This window comes from Macrotis lagotis, chromosome 1 (assembly GCF_037893015.1).
Source record: "Macrotis lagotis isolate mMagLag1 chromosome 1, bilby.v1.9.chrom.fasta, whole genome shotgun sequence".
Classification (NCBI taxonomy): domain Eukaryota; kingdom Metazoa; phylum Chordata; class Mammalia; order Peramelemorphia; family Peramelidae; genus Macrotis; species Macrotis lagotis.
The window spans coordinates 132,557,024-132,575,740 of NC_133658.1; the positions used below are offsets into that span (position 1 = coordinate 132,557,024).

The 18,717-nt window shown below is 34.9% G+C and overlaps 1 protein-coding gene across 3 annotated transcripts in view; it reads right to left on the reverse strand.

Annotated features, from left to right (window-relative positions):
* Positions 1-18,717, reverse strand: part of GREB1 (growth regulating estrogen receptor binding 1) — a 95,490-nt gene that overhangs the window by 30,070 nt on the left and 46,703 nt on the right. For 2 of the 3 annotated variants that reach the window (XM_074208504.1, XM_074208499.1), the window contains exons 17-21: positions 18,086-18,175; positions 15,955-16,583; positions 7,940-8,042; positions 5,421-5,579; positions 3,090-3,232 (exon numbers count right to left, since the gene is read on the reverse strand). In XM_074208504.1, coding sequence (XP_074064605.1) covers positions 3,090-3,232; positions 5,421-5,579; positions 7,940-8,042; positions 15,955-16,583; positions 18,086-18,175 — 1,124 coding nt within the window. The remainder of the gene's footprint in view (positions 1-3,089; positions 3,233-5,420; positions 5,580-7,939; positions 8,043-15,954; positions 16,584-18,085; positions 18,176-18,717) is intronic. The other variant, XM_074208511.1, reaches the window with a different exon arrangement.

Genomic DNA, 18,717 nt, shown 5'->3' on the forward strand with positions numbered 1-18,717 from the left:
CAGAACACTGGTCATAGTAATAGTCAGTCAATATGTGGAAGTTGCTATTAACTATATAGTTTTCTGTCATCTGCAAAAATGAAATTATTGACCAATGAAACTCATGTAACCACCAGTTTAAGATTTACAAATAGTTGTGATCTTTCAGAAGAATGATTCAAACCAATGTAATTTTTGAAGTGTTCAATTATGTTTTTCAAAAGAATATCATAGTGAGTGACTTTCTTTGCTTCATAAATTATTATACATTCTACTATCCAGTTCAGACTAAAAATACATATATTGACTGAAAAAACTTCTGGATGAAATTGAGGGCATTTAGTATCAAATTCCATTCTTTAAAAAAGAAATATGAGCTAAAGGATAATTATTTATGTTTTTTAAGATTATGTCACTACCACAGAATAAGTTCCCTAAAGGCAAGAACTAGATCTTACCTACATAGTACATCTCCCCAGCATCTAGTACAGTGCTCTATATAAAGTAGGAACTTAATAAACAATTATTAAGTAAACAACCTTGGAAACTCCTCCCTCCACCAACAACCCTTCTATGACTTAGTAGACAGGAGTAGAATGGGGTGGACAAGGATAATTGATTCAGCAAGCAGCTAATAAGTAATTATGAGAGGCTGAATGTGAACTCAGGTTACTTGAGTATGTATTACCTATGAGACCTTCACTAAGTTCCAGCTTCTCCATACCTATTTTCCAGTCTGGCATTGAATCCATAAACCTATAAACCCTTAATTCCTAAGTCCAAATCTAGGACTCTATTGATTATTCCAGGCTGCCACTTACAAATATATAATGATAACTTTAAAAATCAACTCTTTTCTTTATCAACAAAGTATTTATCTTTTAAATGTATCATTTAAATCATATTAAATGATTCTCTACTCAAATCTGTAGGTCTTTCCCCAGTTAAAAGATAAGATCTTGCAAGGGACAAGCCACAAGAATAGTTTTTCCAAGATTAGTCAGGGTGGAGCAGCTAGGTAGCACAGTAGATAGAGCCCTGGAGTCAGGAGGACCTAAATTCAAATCTAGCCTCAGACACTTAATAATTACCTAGCTTGTGTGACCTTAGACATGTCACTTAATCCCATTGCCTTGCAAAAACAAACAAAAAGCAAAATTAGACAGGGAAATATACAAAGCTAATTCTAAGAATCCCTAGTTCCTACCTTCTCATAATATTTAATTCTCCCCTAAAAATGGTGGGGTTTCCTGAGAGAAACTGTAAAAAGCAGCATAAACCCTGGGAACATCATATTGAATCTCTGTTATTAATGACAGCAACTTCCACATCCTATCAACTGACTATGACCATGCCAGGTTGAGCAAAAACACCAAAGTGTACCCTTTGTTAGGATATGCTAAAGTTGTTATCTTGTCTGATTAGTCATATCCAAATCTTCATGAACCCATTTGGGGTTTTCTTGGCAAAGATACTGGAAAGGTTTTGCTATTTCCTTCACCAGGTCATTTGACAGATGACGAAACTGAGGCAAACAGCATAAAGTGGTTTGCTCAGGGTTACACAGCTAGTAAGGCTCTAAGACCAGATTTGAACTCAGTAAGATGGATCTTTCTGACTCCAGGCCCAGCTCTCTATACATGATGCTACCTATTTGTCCTGTGATAGGCTAGATGATGTCTTTTGGTGAGAAGGGGAAAGATTGCTATACTAAGTACATAATTACTACCCTTACTTGAATACCAATAAAGTACTAAATAAAACTGCATTACTATATATCATACTACCACTGAATAATACATAATCTTTGAGTAGGAAATAGAGAAAAAACACTTTTCATGGATATAGTATATTTTTCCTTTCTGTCTCAAAAGAGAAAATCCCATCATCAGCAGGGGCATCTAGATATACTGTTTCCATGACAGGAATTAAATTAAAAGTGCAGTCTGCTGTTTGATATTGATTAAAATGAAAGCAAGGAAGATCTATCCCTAACCAAATGCCTTTCTGACCTTCTCCATCCATCTCCATCTTCCCCTTCCTTATCTTTGAGTTGGGGTTTAATGAAAAGGAAAGGAAATCCTAAACGTTAAAAAAAACAGATTTCAATTGTCTACCAATTTGTATTTGGAATTAAAAGATATGAATCCACATCTACTACCTGCATGATCTTGGGCTTCAGTTTCCTTTTCTCTAAAAATTTGCAGGAGAAAGAAGGAATTAGACTAATTGAACTTGAAGATCCCTTATAGTTCTAAATCTTAAAAACCTAGAAACTGCCACAAATCCTTTACTTTTCCATCTCACAAAGCTTAAAAAAAATCCTTCCACTGTAAGCAACAATGACCACTTGAAGGATGAATTAAAAATTATAAAGTTTAGAAGTCATAATTTTGAGTTACTTTTCTTTATTAAATATTGTTTCATAAGCAAGGTGGTATAATGGAAAGAGTGCTAGCCCTGGAACCAGAAGATTAGCATTCAAATTCAGCCTCAAATACTTCCTAGCTGTGTGACCCTGGGCAAGTTACTTAACCCTGCCTGCCTCAGTTTCCTCATCTATCAAATGAGTTGAAGAAGGAAATGGCAAATCACTTCAGTATTTTTGCCAAAAAAAAACCCAAATAGAGTCATGAAGAGTTGGACTCGATTGAAATGACTGAATAACAGCAACAAAAATCAGAACCAAAAATTTGCTGAAGGTTGACAAAGGTGACAGATAGATCCAGGAGTCAGATACATATATAATCTTAATAAACAAATAAACAAATAAAACAAAAGTTATTTAAAAAGTGGCAAAATGGTCCAAAGTGACATTTGGATTCAGAGGATGCGAATTCAAATCTCAGGTTCTGTGATCTATCACTCCTTTGTCACCTTGGACAAATCACTTCTCCTTGCTATTGACTCTTCTACTGTAAGATGAAGGGTTTGATTAGACACTTCTAAGGTCGTTTTTGAGCCTGAAACCTATGATTTCCCTACTTTTTTTGGAGTGAAAATATCAGAGGCGAAAAAAGAATATTTCAACATAAAAATACAGCATACTTATGACAGGAGATGATAACAAACTTCTGGTTTTCCAGAGTTATACCCCAAAGACAACCTACCTGGTAGCGAGGATTAAAGCCCAGGTACTGGTGGCACTGCTCACAATGGTGGTAGGTGTTATAGGCTGCATATTTAGATAATCTCATTCGGGTTGTCTGACGTCTCACATACAAATCCTCATGCTTCCTGGTTGCTGACTTGTCTGCACAAAATCCCTTAATGTTGTTAGGCTGGAGTAGATCATAGAATGTACCCAATCTCTCCTCAAGTGCTTATCCCCCCAAGTACTAATAGATTGTTTTTCAAGTCAGTCAATTCAAAATTCATTTAGTCCAGAGATGGTTTTCAGTGGCATACAGTCTCATTAATCAATAAATGGAAGCTATTTATATGACAAAATCAAATCTATCCTCCCTACTGACTTTGAAATGTCCTCTAATCACACACTTCAGAATCTATTCAGTCTTCTGAATAGTTCATTATGAAGAGGCTGTACTGATGTACCCTTGGGCCAATACAAAGTAAACCCCAATTTAATCTCTAATTTTGGGTAACTTGAGTGCCATTTGGTTTTTATTTTCTTTATGTTTACCCTGGATGAAAACTAACATTATACCTCAATTTGAGATTTGGTGGTTTTTAATGAGATACACAATGATATTGAAACAGTACATTAAGAAAAGGACAAGATTAACATGAAGAACACTTCATTCAGCAGAGCTATGACAAGGGTGGTCACATTAAAAGCACCTTGTTAGTATTTCCTGAGACCTCCTTCATGCTGACCTACCATAATCCTGACCTACTAATTCTGTCCATCACAGGATACACTGAAATAGAAAATTCTGATTTGACCTCATACTAGCACAAATGACTTCCCTCCCATAAGCCTCAAGGACTCTTATCTATAAAATGGAACAACACTCAGGTTGTCTGTCTCACAGAGTTGCTGTGAGACAATAACTTTGTATTTATTATAGCAATATGGAAAGTGAGCTTTATTCTTTTTAATGAAAACTCCTTTAATTCATGACATTCCTACTCAAGAGGTTTGTTGGGGGGGTTTTCCCCTTTAGACTAGAAAGAAGAGCCCTAATCACAGTTATTCATTGTCTACATGCCTTTAGGGAATAAGGATCCAACAACTTTAAAGAAAAATTCTTCCTGGCAGTGATAAAGAGAAAATTGTTGGTGAGAAACATGGATCATAAATATAGAGCTAGAAGAATTCTTAGAGGTTACCTAGTTCAGTCCCCTTTTTTTTAACAAATGTGAATTCTGAGATCCAGGAACACTGGGGGATCTGCCTAAGGTCACATTGGTAACAAGCAGCTGAAAAATGACTCAGGGTTCAGGTCCTCTGATTCTAAAGTCAATCCTCTATTCACTGCATCATCAGGGTAGACTGGTTCACATTACAATGAATGTCATTATTATAAAAATATGAAATTTCTATCAAATGGCAACTTCTGCACATGTGCAACATAATAACTGAGGCTTTGTTTATTTGTTGTATTTTTTTAATAATGACCAGAGACATTAGGCTTGGAATCAGTAAGACTCATCTTCCTGAATTCAAATTAGCCTCAGACATTTACTATGTCTGTGACCCTGGCAAGTCACTTAACTCTGTTTGCTTCAGTTTCCTCATCTCGCAAATGAAGGAAATGGTATACTACTCCAACATCTTTGTTAAGAAAACCCCAAATGGGGTAACAAAGAGTTAGACACAACCAAACAACAACAAATGATAATATCTTTGATACGATGCAAAATTCTAAATTCTTCAAAAATTGATACTTCACTTTCCTAATTATTAAGTAAATGAAATAAAAAAAATATTTTTTCCAAATTCTTCCGTTAACAGGAGTTTCTATTAACCAAAATAGTAAATTAACCATAGTCAAGGACTTCACCATAATTAACAATTGCTGAACTTCTGTTCAATTCATTATGCAATTGAAATAGCATTGGGTCTCAAATCAGAGGATCTGGGTTCAAATCCCAGCTCTGGGATTTGATTTTTGATTTGATTTTTGGAGCAAGTCATTTCTCTCAGAGCCTCAGTTTCCACTTCTGTGAAATATGATGTAAGACAATCTATAAGATCTCCTCTAACTATAAAATTCTAATGCTATGCACTTTCAAAATAACTACTACGATGATTTATATCCTCCCCGCTACTATTTATAATTACAGGAGGACATAGAACTAACCAGTAGATAATAGGAAAAAAATGAAGAGCTAGGATGGCTTTCAGTTGAATTTTTCTTGCTTTTTCGATACATCAGGCACTACTGGTTGATTAAATCCCCCTCCACAATTAAAGACAAGAGAATAAAAATTCAACTCCACTTTTTGGAAGAAAAAATGAGTTTTCAAAGTCTTACCTTCACTTTTTATATTCTGGTGATGTGAACAAATCAGACTGGCATCATCATATTTGGGATCATGAATAATGTAGTCAAAAGGCATTTTCTTAAAGATCTCTAAGTCAGGCCAGGCATCATTATGCTGAGGATAATGCCCCCCTGATTCTTCTCTTAAGTCTAAAATGGACAGAAATCAAGATATGGAAGAAAGTTGAGTATCATAGTTTGTTTATTTTGAGGTTTTTTTGTTTTTTTCTTTAGTTGGTTGGGTTTGTTTTTTTTTTTTTTACTGCAAATGCACCTAAGTCTTTAAGAACTACATAAAGTGGTATGTATTCCTCTGCTGGTTCTCTCAGGCTATTGTACTCTAGACAGTGTAGGACTATTCTAATAAAAGAAGATACTTATCCACCAACTCTCAGATGCAAACATTCCCAATGAGAAAAATGGGGTAAGGGAGGAGAGGAGAGAAAAAATTAGTAGTTTTGGATTGGGAGAGAGAAGGGATCAGGAAAGGCTAAATGACTAAAGTAAGGTTTTTGTTGAATCATGACAAAAACAAAAACTGGTAAAATACAGAGTCAGGTAGGGAATAGATTCCAAACATGAGGGGACAGCCAGGTCAAAGGCACAAATATGGAAGATGACATTGTGAATGAGGAAAGGCAAAAAAAGCTACTTTGGATGAACCACAGAATAGGAAGAGGAGTAGTAATGCAGGAACAAGAAGAGCAATGTATAATGCAAGAAAATTAGATTATCACAAGGTAGTAAAATGTAGTAATTGCCTAACAGATATTTCTATTTTATCTTAGAGGTAATATGAAGTCACTGGAATTTACTGAGTAAAATAATAAATAATTTACTGACATAGTCAGACCTACAGTTCAGGAAGATCACTTTGATACTTTTACAAAGGATAGATTGCAAAAGGGACAAATTGTAAGCAGGAAGAAAAATTAAGATGCTATTGTAGCAGCCATTGTATGAGGAGATTGAAGCCTAAATTAGGGTGTATACATGTAAGCAAAGAAAAGGGGTCAGAGGGGCACTATGGAGATAAAAAATGGCATGAAATGGCAACTGAATGAATAGGTGAGTTGCACTTTTTGACACAACTAAATTGTTCCCACCCAGACTTTAACTTTGGGGAGAAAAACTAGTGCACTAGTGTGTAGTGATAACTTTACAGAATAACAAAAAAGAAACCTTCATAATAAAAGCATGGAAAGTCCTTTCACAAACTGGCTCCCATCCTACCTTTCCTATCACATTCATCTTCTTCTCTTTCACATACAGAATCCTCTGCTGCCTTGTCTTTCCTCACCTGGCTCATTATATTTCCTTTCTCTCTATAACAGCATCGACTACATCTCCTTCCTGGAACATATATGATGGACTCTCTGCCTATATAGCCTACTACTTGGAATATTCATTTCCTTCAAAACTCAGCTTAAGTAATATCTCCCATTGAGTAATCTTCTTCATTTGTTAGTATGCCTTCCTCTCTCCAACTCTCACTTCCCCCATCTTTCAAAAGTTATATATAACTTTTGGATAAGTTTTGTACATATTTACAGATGTGCATGTTATCTCCCTCATTAACATTTTTGATTCTTGAGTTCTGAAACTGTTTATTTTTTCCCCTGCATTACCAGTATCTTACATAGTACCTACTCCCAAGCATGGGTTTAATAAATATTTGTTGATTGATACAATATACTTCTTCACCCTCAAGGAGTTTGTAGATAAAAGTAAATAAAAAGTAGATAAATGTAAAGTATATAAGAAATATAAGAACTATAATACAATAACAATATTGGTAGATTTACTCCCATGATACATTCTTTACCTCCCCCAAACTTTTGTTTGTTTGGTTGGTTTTTTTAACTGCAAATGCACCTAAGTCTTTAAGAACTACATAAAGTGGTGTGTATTCTTCTGCTGGCTCTCTCAGGCTATTGCACTCTAAACAGTGTAGGACTATCATAGTCCAAAGCACAGCTCTGACCATGATATTCTTCTGCTCAACTACCTATTATCTCTAAGACAAATACAATTCCTTCATTTGACACTCAAAGTTCTGCCTTAAAATCTGCCTTAAACCTATATTTCTGATATTATTCTACATTATGCTTCTTAATGCAACTTTATAGTCTAGCCAAACTGGTTTTCCTGCTATTCCTCATATGTTATTGGGTCTCCTGTCTCTCTATTTTTTATGGGATGTCCCCCACCAGGCCTAGAATAAAATTTGGGGGAGGTAAAGAATGTACCATGGGACAAAATCTACTAATATTGTTATCTAAACTTTCCCTGTCAAGCAATTTATTGAAAAGTAATTGCTGAAAATCATCTAACATGAAAAGACCTTTTGCTTAACATTCATCCCTAGATGTATACAGAGATAAAGAGGACACATTCCTTGAACTTAAGGAATGTATAATCCCTCAGGATATAAAGGACATAATGACACTCCAACTGATAATTTGATAAATGAAGTTCCTGATCACAAATATGACCAAATAACGACTTACTGATGTTGATTTCTTCTTCATCATAGACATCAACCTCTGTCAGACGGATGAGCATCCTAGACAAGATGCTGAGGAACTGAAGATAGGCACCTGTCTTTCCTATCTATAAATGAGCAAAAGAAGATACTAAGTGGACAGTTGAAACAAGAGATAGCAACAAACCCCAAAGCTTTAAAAAAAACAATTTTGTTGGACCATAAATCATTTATAATTTTTTTCTACAGATTAAACCACCATCATCTTAGTTTGTAATTTTAAAAAACATTAAATTTTGTAAAGCGTTTTACTCTTACAAATTTATGAGTCAGGGTACATAAGCATTCTTAACCTCAATTTTAAAATGAATAAGCTGAGTCTCATGAATAAGGTTAAGTGAAGCTCAGGGTCACATAGCAGTGTCACACACAGGATTCAGGACTGCATTTTCTGGTGTCAGCTCCTTTAATATCCTTTCCAACAACATCATGTGTATTCTATCTTGGGCAGGTACATTAAACTGTCATACTAATACAGCCTCAAGATTTTTTAAAATTTTATTTAGGTTTTTTAAACTGATTTAGCAAGATAAAAATAATATTGTCTCTTAGATACCAGCCTCAGATAATAAGAAGTTATTAAAATGGAAAAAGATTACCTATGTTATAGTTACATCTCTAATCTCATAAAATCCTGGATGTACTGACAAACAAAATTAAAATTCTATCTTCTCTTATATTTGCAGAGATCTGTCATATCAGACCTAAAAGCACTTTATGGACATTTGTACAAGATCAACCTAGAAAATGCTGAGATAGATCCAATTAATACCTTCAATTTAGTAAGCATGTATTAAGTACCTACTATGAGGAAGATGCTGTCCTAGCCTCTGGGAATATGAAGACAAAAATGAAATAAACTTTTCCCTCAAGTAATTCAGATTTTCTGGGGGTGGGGTTCAGTGAATAAAACTGTAAGGAATCATGAAGACCTGAGTAAAATCTGGTCTTAGATGCTTCCAGACCCTGTGACTGTGGACAAGCATTTAATCTCAGTTTCCTCATCTCTAAAATGGACTTTAAAGTAGCACTGTCTCCCAGGATGGTTATGAAGATAAAAATAATACTGTAAAGAGCTTTGCAAACCTAAAATCACTATAAAAATACTGGCTACCATTATTATGTACACATATAAGTATAATAAAAGGAAAGCTGAGAAAAGAGAATAGAAAGAGAGATGACAGATGAAGACAGAAATAAATAAAAGTTCCTGTTCTCAACAAGCTTACATTGTATAGGAGGAAGTTTGTGTGTGTGTGTGTGTGTGTGTGTGTGTGTGTGTGTGTGTGTGTGTGTATAATATACTCTATATATAAATAGGTACTTTTATGTATATAAAATACATATAAAACAAATATGAAGCAATTAAGGTAGGAAAGATTTCATGTTGGAACTGACATTTCGGTTGTGCTTTGAAGGAAGCTTAAGGATTGCAGTGGGTAGAGGTGAGGAAGGAATGAATTCTAGGCCTGATTGGGGGGGCATCCCACACAAATATAGAGAGACAGGAGAACCAAAAACATATGAGGAATAGCAGGAAAACCAGTCTGGCTAGACTATAAAGTTTCATTAAGAAACATAATGTGGAATAAGATCAGAAATATAGGTTTAAGGCAGATTGTAAAGAACTTTGAGTACCAAATGAAGGCATTGTATTTGTCTTAGAGATAATGGGTAGTTTGTCCCTATCAGCAAGGGCACTGAACTCATATATGGCCACTGCATTTCCAGTATGGGCATGACTGGGAAACTAAGTCTCAAAAATGTCTACTCTCTCTTTCATATAACAATTAGAATGATAAATTGGTCATCACTCTCAGAAAAGTTACAAAGTGGGCAAAATTTCTCTTTAATGTTCCCTTCAGTCTCCTTCCCTATCACCAGGAATTTTAAACTATCCCCAGATATCCACAAATCTTACCACCAACTGTAGAAACAAAGACTAGCTTTTAAGATTTCACAATCCAAAATAACCTATCCCCTTGTTTCCTAATCAGCAATCAACCAAGGCTGGTATTATTTTAAAACATTGATTTAATAAGATGTGAATAGCTAGAAAGCTTTAACATCTCTAGAATAGTCATTTTCAAAGAGTACAGTGAATCTTGAATTGACAGGAATTGTAGAAAGAAGGAAAATTGTTAGCAGAGGGACATCATAGTGCTCTTTTCTATTTCCTCCATTCATACTAGAATGCCAAAAAACAGGAACCAGTCACTTGGTGCCATACTTATGAAAGGGTGACAACTCCTTCCCTTTAGTACTTTTCAGTATCCCTCTTTACTACTTTCCCTTTCTTATCTCCATTCCTCTATGTACATATTATATATAAATATAAAATAAAATGATTCACAACAAGGAACTACAAATAAGCAAGAAAACTGAGAGAGAAAGATTAGGGATTGAATTTTTCTTGAGAATTTGACAAATAACTTAGAGCTTTGAGGGGAAAATTGGATGAAGTCCACAACAGAGAAGAACAATTATCTAATTCATTCAGCTTGATCCTATTTCCCTTTTCTATAGTTGAAGGTAGTCATTTCTTTATCTCAATCAGACATTCTGCCTTCATTAAATCTATTCATGCTAATCAGCAAATAATAATTTATTTGACATTAATGAAATTTCACCCATTCTGCAATTCATAAGAGACCCCCAACTTAATACTGTCATGATGTTCAAGTATCCATAATTAAAATCCATTATTTCATTCATCAGTTTCTTGTCCAAGGCTTCACAATCAAGCAATGATGTTCTATCTGGCAGTATCATCTGTACACATGTGAATAAAGACAAAGAATCATTGGGGGGAGGTGGGAATTGAAGTTGCAATGCAAGAGCCTAGATTTGAAAACGGACTTCCATTTAGTGGCTATGTGCCTCAGGGTGAGCTCTCTGAGTTTTTATTTAATTTAATTCTCAATTCCCACCCCATCTCAGCTACATAACCCAAGAAGACATCTCTATTGTTATTGCCAGGAAAAATAAAAAGCTACTTCTGTACTCCTTTTTTAATTTAATTTTTTTTTGCAAGGCAATGGGGTTAAGTGGCTTGTCCAAGGCCACACAGCTAGGTAATTATTAAGTGTCTAAAACCAGACTTGAACCCAGGTACTCCTAAATCCAGGGCCAGTGCTCTATCGATACATTGCGCCACCTAGCCGCCCTTTTTTTTTAATTTGTTGTTGTTGTTGTTGTTGTTTTTACTTCTGTACCCTTTAGCAGGAAATTACTTGTCTCTTCTTCCAATACCAAGTAGCTGGAGAGAGAGTCTTGAATAGTGGTTAAAGCACAAAATTTGGAGTCATGAAGTTCTTTGTTCAAAGAGTCCATATTTACTATCCATGTGACCTTGAGTCCTTGACTATTATAAGCATTGTTTCATCAGAGTAATATGAAAATATTTTAGTTTTTATATTAGAAGATTATCTAAGGCTCAAATGAAATGACACCTTTCTAAACTTTCCCATAATATGCTCCTAATTTCCATTCTCCATCTCCAACCAGACTTCAGATTTCTATCCTGGTGACCTTGAGACCTGACTAATGAGAACTCATCAATTGATTCTCCAACACACCATATCTGAAATATTCTCTCCTTTCTACCCCTCCTACCTCATCTCCCACCTCCCAAAACTTTCCAAATCTAGCTTTCAGAATAACCACGAAATCAACATTAACATTTCGAAAAGGACATATTAATCATCTGTCCTATGATTCCAATGACCATTTCCTCATACTTCCCTGTCTAAATCATTCCTGCCTGGTACCTTTTAGAAAGTGAGTCCCTCAAGATAAAGGACTGACTTTCTTATTTGTATCTATATCTCTACCATTTAGTACAAAGTTCTAAACAAAGTAATTGCTTAAAATGTCTTCATTCAAATGCAAATATATACATATGTGTGTGTATGTGTGTGTGTCTGTATGGATGTCTGTGTGTATAAATGTACATATCTATATGTTTGAAATAGATATGAAATGAACTTTTCAAAACTCAAAGTGAGATACTAGAATCATCCATTATAATTATCTCTAGCCTATGTGGAAGGACTGACTGAATGAGTGATCTATGATTCTTCTTTCCTTCTCCTCTTTATCACATTCCTTCACCCTCCAATCCCATAGTATATGTCAAGATTGCCCTCTCTTTTCAGATCAGTCCATCAAATATTTATTAAGCAACTAGATGCTATATATAGACAGATTGTGTTAAGTACTGAGAACATAATATAAAGAAAAAAACAATGCCCATTCAAGAAGTTTTACATTTTAATCACAGTGACAAGTCCATATAAGAATATTTAGAATATAACTACAGTACAGAATAAATTCAAATATCATTTTTCCTTCATTTTGCAATTAAAAATTTCTTCCACTTTTTAAGAGAAAATTTTCCCTTTAATTCTCCTTGATACCATAGGGACAAAACAAGTGAATTCTTTCACATGTTCTTAGAATCCACAAAGGTCATGTACTAATAAATACTAACAAGTATTTATTAGACTTTTCATAGGTGCCAGATACTGTGTTGGCATTAACGCTGAAAAAGGCTTTCACAAAATTCTGACCAACATACTGCTCCTGATGCCATCATCGCAACACCATTGACAAAAGAGGTGAGATGCTGGTCAGCTGATTATGGAGAGAAAAAAACCAAGATTAGAATTAGGTGAAGGTTTCTCTAAATCGACTGCCTGGGAGCCTGAGAACCTGAGATATTCTCTTGTTTCACCTATAAGGAATATCCCAGTCTATGAACTCAAGCAGCTTGTATACAAAGGGATGAGGAATCTTAAACATATATATGTATGTATGTATGCATTACATTCCCTTTATAAGTGACCATCTGAGAGAGCTTTCCCCATCACAAATGGGTTTCTGAAAATATTTCAAAGAGCACATGAAAAGCCTTAGGAGAGGAATTTTAAGGCATTATATTAAATTGGAATCAGCTTTAACTAAGTCTTTGCGACAGCTGGCATGGTGAGGAGACATCAATATGTGTGTGGCTGCAAATCAACTGAATAGTGTCTCTTTGCTTCAGGACTCATCAAAATAAAAGTGATTATTAAATGAGTCTAAATGGAGCAATATACTTTCTGTGTAGCATTTTCTGTATTTATAGATGAGATAGAAAATGAAAAGTGAGTAAGATTACATTCCTAGAAAACGATAGATGGCAGAGAACATTAATCACTAGGAAGTGAGACAAACTTCTTAGCCTTTTCTTAGGATGTATGCATTTATATATGTCAAAAAACAAAAAAAGGTCAAAGTAACTTGGTCTTAAATGAATAAAGTTAGAAAAGAATGTGAATTTTCAAATATTATTCTTTCAAATAGTGGGGAATGGAGAGAGGGGAGGTCAAGAAGAATGGGCTTTCAGAAAAAAAAACTGACCAATTCTGTTTGTTATCAACTTCTTTGATATCATATTAACTTGTATTTAGAAATAACTTTGAACTGTTTTGTTTATATTTTACAGCTAGATGGAAAAGTAGAACATCTCATTAATTACTAGTAGTGTCACTCTGGGCAAGTCCTTTAGCCTTTCCAGACTCAGTTTCCTCATATGGGAATAGGATGGGAATAAGAATAGCACCTACCTCTCAGAATTGTTGTGAAGATTCAATTTTATATGTACATATGTTTGTATATATACACATGTATGCACATATGTGTATGTGTGTGTACACATAAAGATTTGTTCAGTAAGTTTAGTAATGTAAAATTCTTGGTGACCCCATTTGGGGGGTTGTATAACAAATGGAGTGTTTTGCCATTTCTTTCACCAGGAAACTGAGGCAAACAGAGTTAAGTGACTTGCCCAGGGTCATATAGCTAGTAGGTGTCTGAGTCAAATCTGAACTCAGGAAGAAGAGTCTTTTTATCTTCAGATTTGTCATTCTAGATACTACAACACTTAACTGCATTTACATACATACATATATGCATGTGTGCACATATTTATATATGGGTGCATGTGTAATACTTTGCTAACCTTAAAATGCTAGGTAGCACTTCAGCTATTATTTTCTGATCTTTGTCCATGGTGTAAATCCCCAGTAGAACAGAAGCTCCTTGAGGGTAAGACTATTTCAGTATTTGTCTCTCTAGCCCCAGTGACTGAATGAGTGTCCTGCATATTAAAAGGTCCTTAAAAATTTTGGTGAATTGTAGATTAACAAAAAAAAAATAAGATTACAAAGCTATAAACAGGTTTAATTTCTTTAAGTCAAATGTTCAATGAAGAGAATCAGTGTCATGAATGTTAGATATTATATATATGTATATATACATATATACATATATATACATATATATGTATATGTATATATATATATATATATATATATATATATATATATAAATCATAACTTTCCTGGCTTTCCCCTAGTACTGTTGACAAAGAAAAATACTTCAGATAGTTTGTGGCTACTGTCCCAGTCAGAAGAATGGCATATTCATTTTGAAACAAAAAGGACTTTCATAGAATCAAACTATATTATAACTGGAAGAGCACTTAGAGATAATTTAATCCAATTCCCCTCATTTTCTAGTGGAAGGGAAACAAGGCTCAAAGGGGGGAGAACTGGGATTAGCATTGAGGTCTCAAGTCTGCTGATACAGAATTCTTCCCATTTTTCCATGAACTTCACTTCCTTGGAGATACCATACAATTTCCATCATTGAGTATTAAAGAAAAGAAAAAATAAGCCTGGACCATATTAAATATGTTGAACAAATGTGGAACTCAAAAGTTTGCAAAAGAATGAATGTTGAAAACTACCTTTGCATGTAATTAGAAAAAGGAAAATAATAAATTTGTAGGGGGGAATAAAAATAAATGTTTTGATCGATTACATTTGTAGAAAATATTTAATAATAAAACATTGGACAATTAAGGAAGACCAGAGTGTCTAGTAATAAAAGATAAATGAAAATCCTTTTCTTATCAATATGGTAAACTGATATATACCTATTTTATCAATTATATAATCACTCTTGCTGAAGCAAAAAGAATGCTAAAAAAAGAAAAACAGAAGAATAGTCGTAGTTTTGTCTCCTAATACTTTTGTAAAGCAGAGTATCATGGAAAGAGTCATGCCTTAGGAGTCAAAAGACTTACTTAGGTCATGAATCACTACACAGGTGCTCTGTGCAACTTATCAAGTCACTTCATCTAAGATTATGATACCCATTTGCCCGTTGCAAGATATATACTAAATCAGAGGATCATAAAGTAGGGGAGATTTTAGAGAGAGCACTTAGTTGCAAAAATTCATTTTCAACATGAAGAAATTAAGACTTGAAAAGGGAAAGTGATTTACTCACGTTCACATAGCTAATAAATAAACCATTCTAGTTAAAGTAGCAAGACTTCCTCAAGGACAGACAGGAGGTGACACATGTCAGACAAGTCAAACCACCACCACCACATTAACCAGCCTCTTCTCTTAGATGGGTTTAGTCCAGTACCTTTATGCCAAGAGCAATGCTTCCAACCCAGTACACATAAAATTCTCCTTAGAAGCAACCCCAATTAAATGATTCAACATATCATAAAGATATTTTTTGTAAGATCCCACCATTTTTTCATTTCACACAGTGACTTAGTGCAGTCCCTTGGAGATTACCTTAAAGATTACACTGTATAAATCTTATATGAACAATTTTTTCCATGTTATCCTCCCCTAGCAGAATATGATCTTTTAGAGATCAGGGATCATATTTTTGCCTTTTATTACTGATGACCCATAATTACCAAGTTCATAACTAATCACAGTTCCTGGCCAAATTAAATGCATAATAAATGTTTGCTTACTGATTAATCATATGATCTAACCAGGATAAATAGTTTTTTTTAAATCCTAAAAACTAATTTATTTTATTGACCTAAGTATTTACTGCCATATAAGAATAAGAAAGAGCCAAGATCAAAAACACAAAACATGTCCTAAGTTTGTGATGACATACCTGAGGGGGACCACTTAATAGCAGTCTCCTGGGGTGAAAATTGTCCATTCTGCCATCATTTCTATTATTGTAGTCCATGTGACTGGGTTTGGGGACAGTCCACTGGCGGTAATAGAGAGACTGTTCTGTGCAGGTCATCATCTTACTCAAGAGAGGACGGAAAGAACTGGCCCACATGACTGAATGGTAAGGCAGGAGGGAAGATGCCTTAGGAAGGCCACTGCTGTCTGTGGAAGTAACCATGTCATACACCAACTTGGGCAGGAAAACTACAGGGGGTTGCTTCAATCCTTTGGTCATGGAGCACTGGGAGTTCTGCAAGATGAAAGCATTTGAAGTCGGTGCAGAAGAGGAAGAAGAGGAAGAAGAAGAATATGGTGAAGATGAGGAGGTGACTGAAACCTGAACACTTTTAAGGTTGGGTTTTGGATTCGGGCACAAATCTTGTTCTCCTGGCCCAAGGCAGTGCCTGCTGGTAGTAGTCTGAGCACCTTGACTTACTTTCTGTCTCTGCTTCTCACAGGTAGCTGCACCTTCTTCCATTGCACTGTTGAGAGAAGGATGCGGGGATCTGGACCTCTCGCCTACTGCCATTAGTGGTGGAGATGATTCATTGCAAAAGGCCATACCTGAAAAGAAAGACTGTGTTTCAGGCCAGCATTTGTACTAACAAACTCTGTCATTGTAGCTACTAATCACATGTTGAGTTTCTTTTTCCTCAATGGAAAATTGAAACAGAGAGATCAATGAACAAGCACTTATCATTTGACCATCTCTAGGTATATAAAAGAATGAAATAATCTTTCCCTTCAAGAAACTTACATATATGTGTGCATTTGTATGTTTGTGTGTGTGCAAGTGTGTATTTGTATGTATATAATTACATACACATATAAGTATTTATGTTGAGATATAGATATATTTAAAGCTGGTATCTGGCAGAAAAATACTAATAGTTTGGAGGATCAGGCAAGGCTTTATTAGAAGGTGGTTCTTGGGCTGAGTGTTGAAGGAAATTTCAGGACAATTCAAGGAGATGAAGAAGGGGAGGGTAATCCCTTGAAACATTTTTCTCACCTTGAAACATTGTTCTCAATAATACAGTAGCTACAAAGTTTAATTGAGACACAACATAATTTTTAAAGAAAACTGTTGGGGTGGGCAGGGATTAATGGACTATAGGCTCAATATAAATCGTTATATAGCATGAAAGTCAAAGAAACTAAGCTATTCTAGCGTTCATGAATATCCAAAACAAGAGACAATGAAAAGAGCTACCAAAATCATATTAAACAGGAATTATTCAAGATTTCAGGACCCACCTAAATATTCTTGGTAGTGAGAGATTTAGTTGGTGAGAAAAGCAGATATAGTTTCATGGCGGGCAACTAGATGACATAGAGATTAAAACCTTAGGCCTAGAATCAGGAAGATCTGAGTTCAAATCCAGCTTTAGACACTATGTGCCCCTGGTAAGTCTCTTAACCTTTTGTCCTCAGTTTCTTCATCTGTAAAATGGTAATAATAGAAGCACTTACCAACTACAGTTTCTGTGATTATCTAAGTGAAACAATAAGTATAAATCATTTAGTATAGTAGCTGACACAAATCAAGCACTATATAAATGTTAGCTATCATTATTTTAAATATTTTTCTTTTAAAGTGATAGTAATGCCAACCCCTTAAAATGATAATCAAAAAAAGAAAATGATCATAATTCAAAATATGGATCACTTGTAGATTTAGAGCTTCATGAATCTTAAAAATAATCTATCTTTCTATCTACTATTGAAGAAAATAAAGCCTTAGAGATTAGAAGATGACAAAGGAAGACTTTAAACTTGTATTCTGTGACTCCAAACTCACTGATCTCATCACACTGCACTATGTCATGAGTTCTTGAGTACCTCTGTTATTTTATTTTTCTTTTGGCAAGGCAAAGGGGGTTAAATGGCTTCCCCAAGGCCACACAGCTAGGTAATTATTAAGTGTCTGAGACTGGATTTGAACCCAGCTACTCCTGACTCCAGGGCTGGTGCTTTATCCACTACTCCACCTAGCTGCCCCTGTACCTCTGTTATTTAAAAAAAAATCTAATGCTATGATCTTTTTTCTATTTAAAAATTCTTACTTGAAGTTTTTGAGGAGAGAGATGAAGATACAGAATCATGGGAACAGGATCTCTCCCTTTTGACAGGGCTTCTCTTCTCAGACACAGAACCTATTTAAAAAACACACACAGAAAATTCAAATGAAATTTGCCCTTCTGTACAGTAAATTCCTTTTCTTTGTTAGACTCACTGCTAAAACATGACCAATTTACTTGGTGCTCTAATGATTTTTATTTTTTCACTTTATTCTTTAAATAAAAGGTAGGATTTTAGAGCCTTTCCAGAATTGATCCAATCTTCTAAATCTCCAAAACAAAACAGGAATTGATGTTATTTTTTACCTAATAAACAAGTATGGGTTATATTAGATAGTTTTCTCCCTAGCATTTCAATTCCCCCACAAAGTTATCAAATACCTCTTTGTGTGAGCACTGTTCTCAATAATATAATATAATCACTTAATGGGGGACACTACCAACAAAGAAGCATGCTTGAAGTGTTTAAACAACTCAGATACCACTGGAGTAATGAAGGAGGAAGTGACACTTGATTGGAACTGGTTGGATGTTCATAGGAGAAGAATAGAACAGAAGAAGATCCATGCAAAGGGAAGTTGTATACAGACAAAGAAGTTGAAAAACACAGGGTAAAT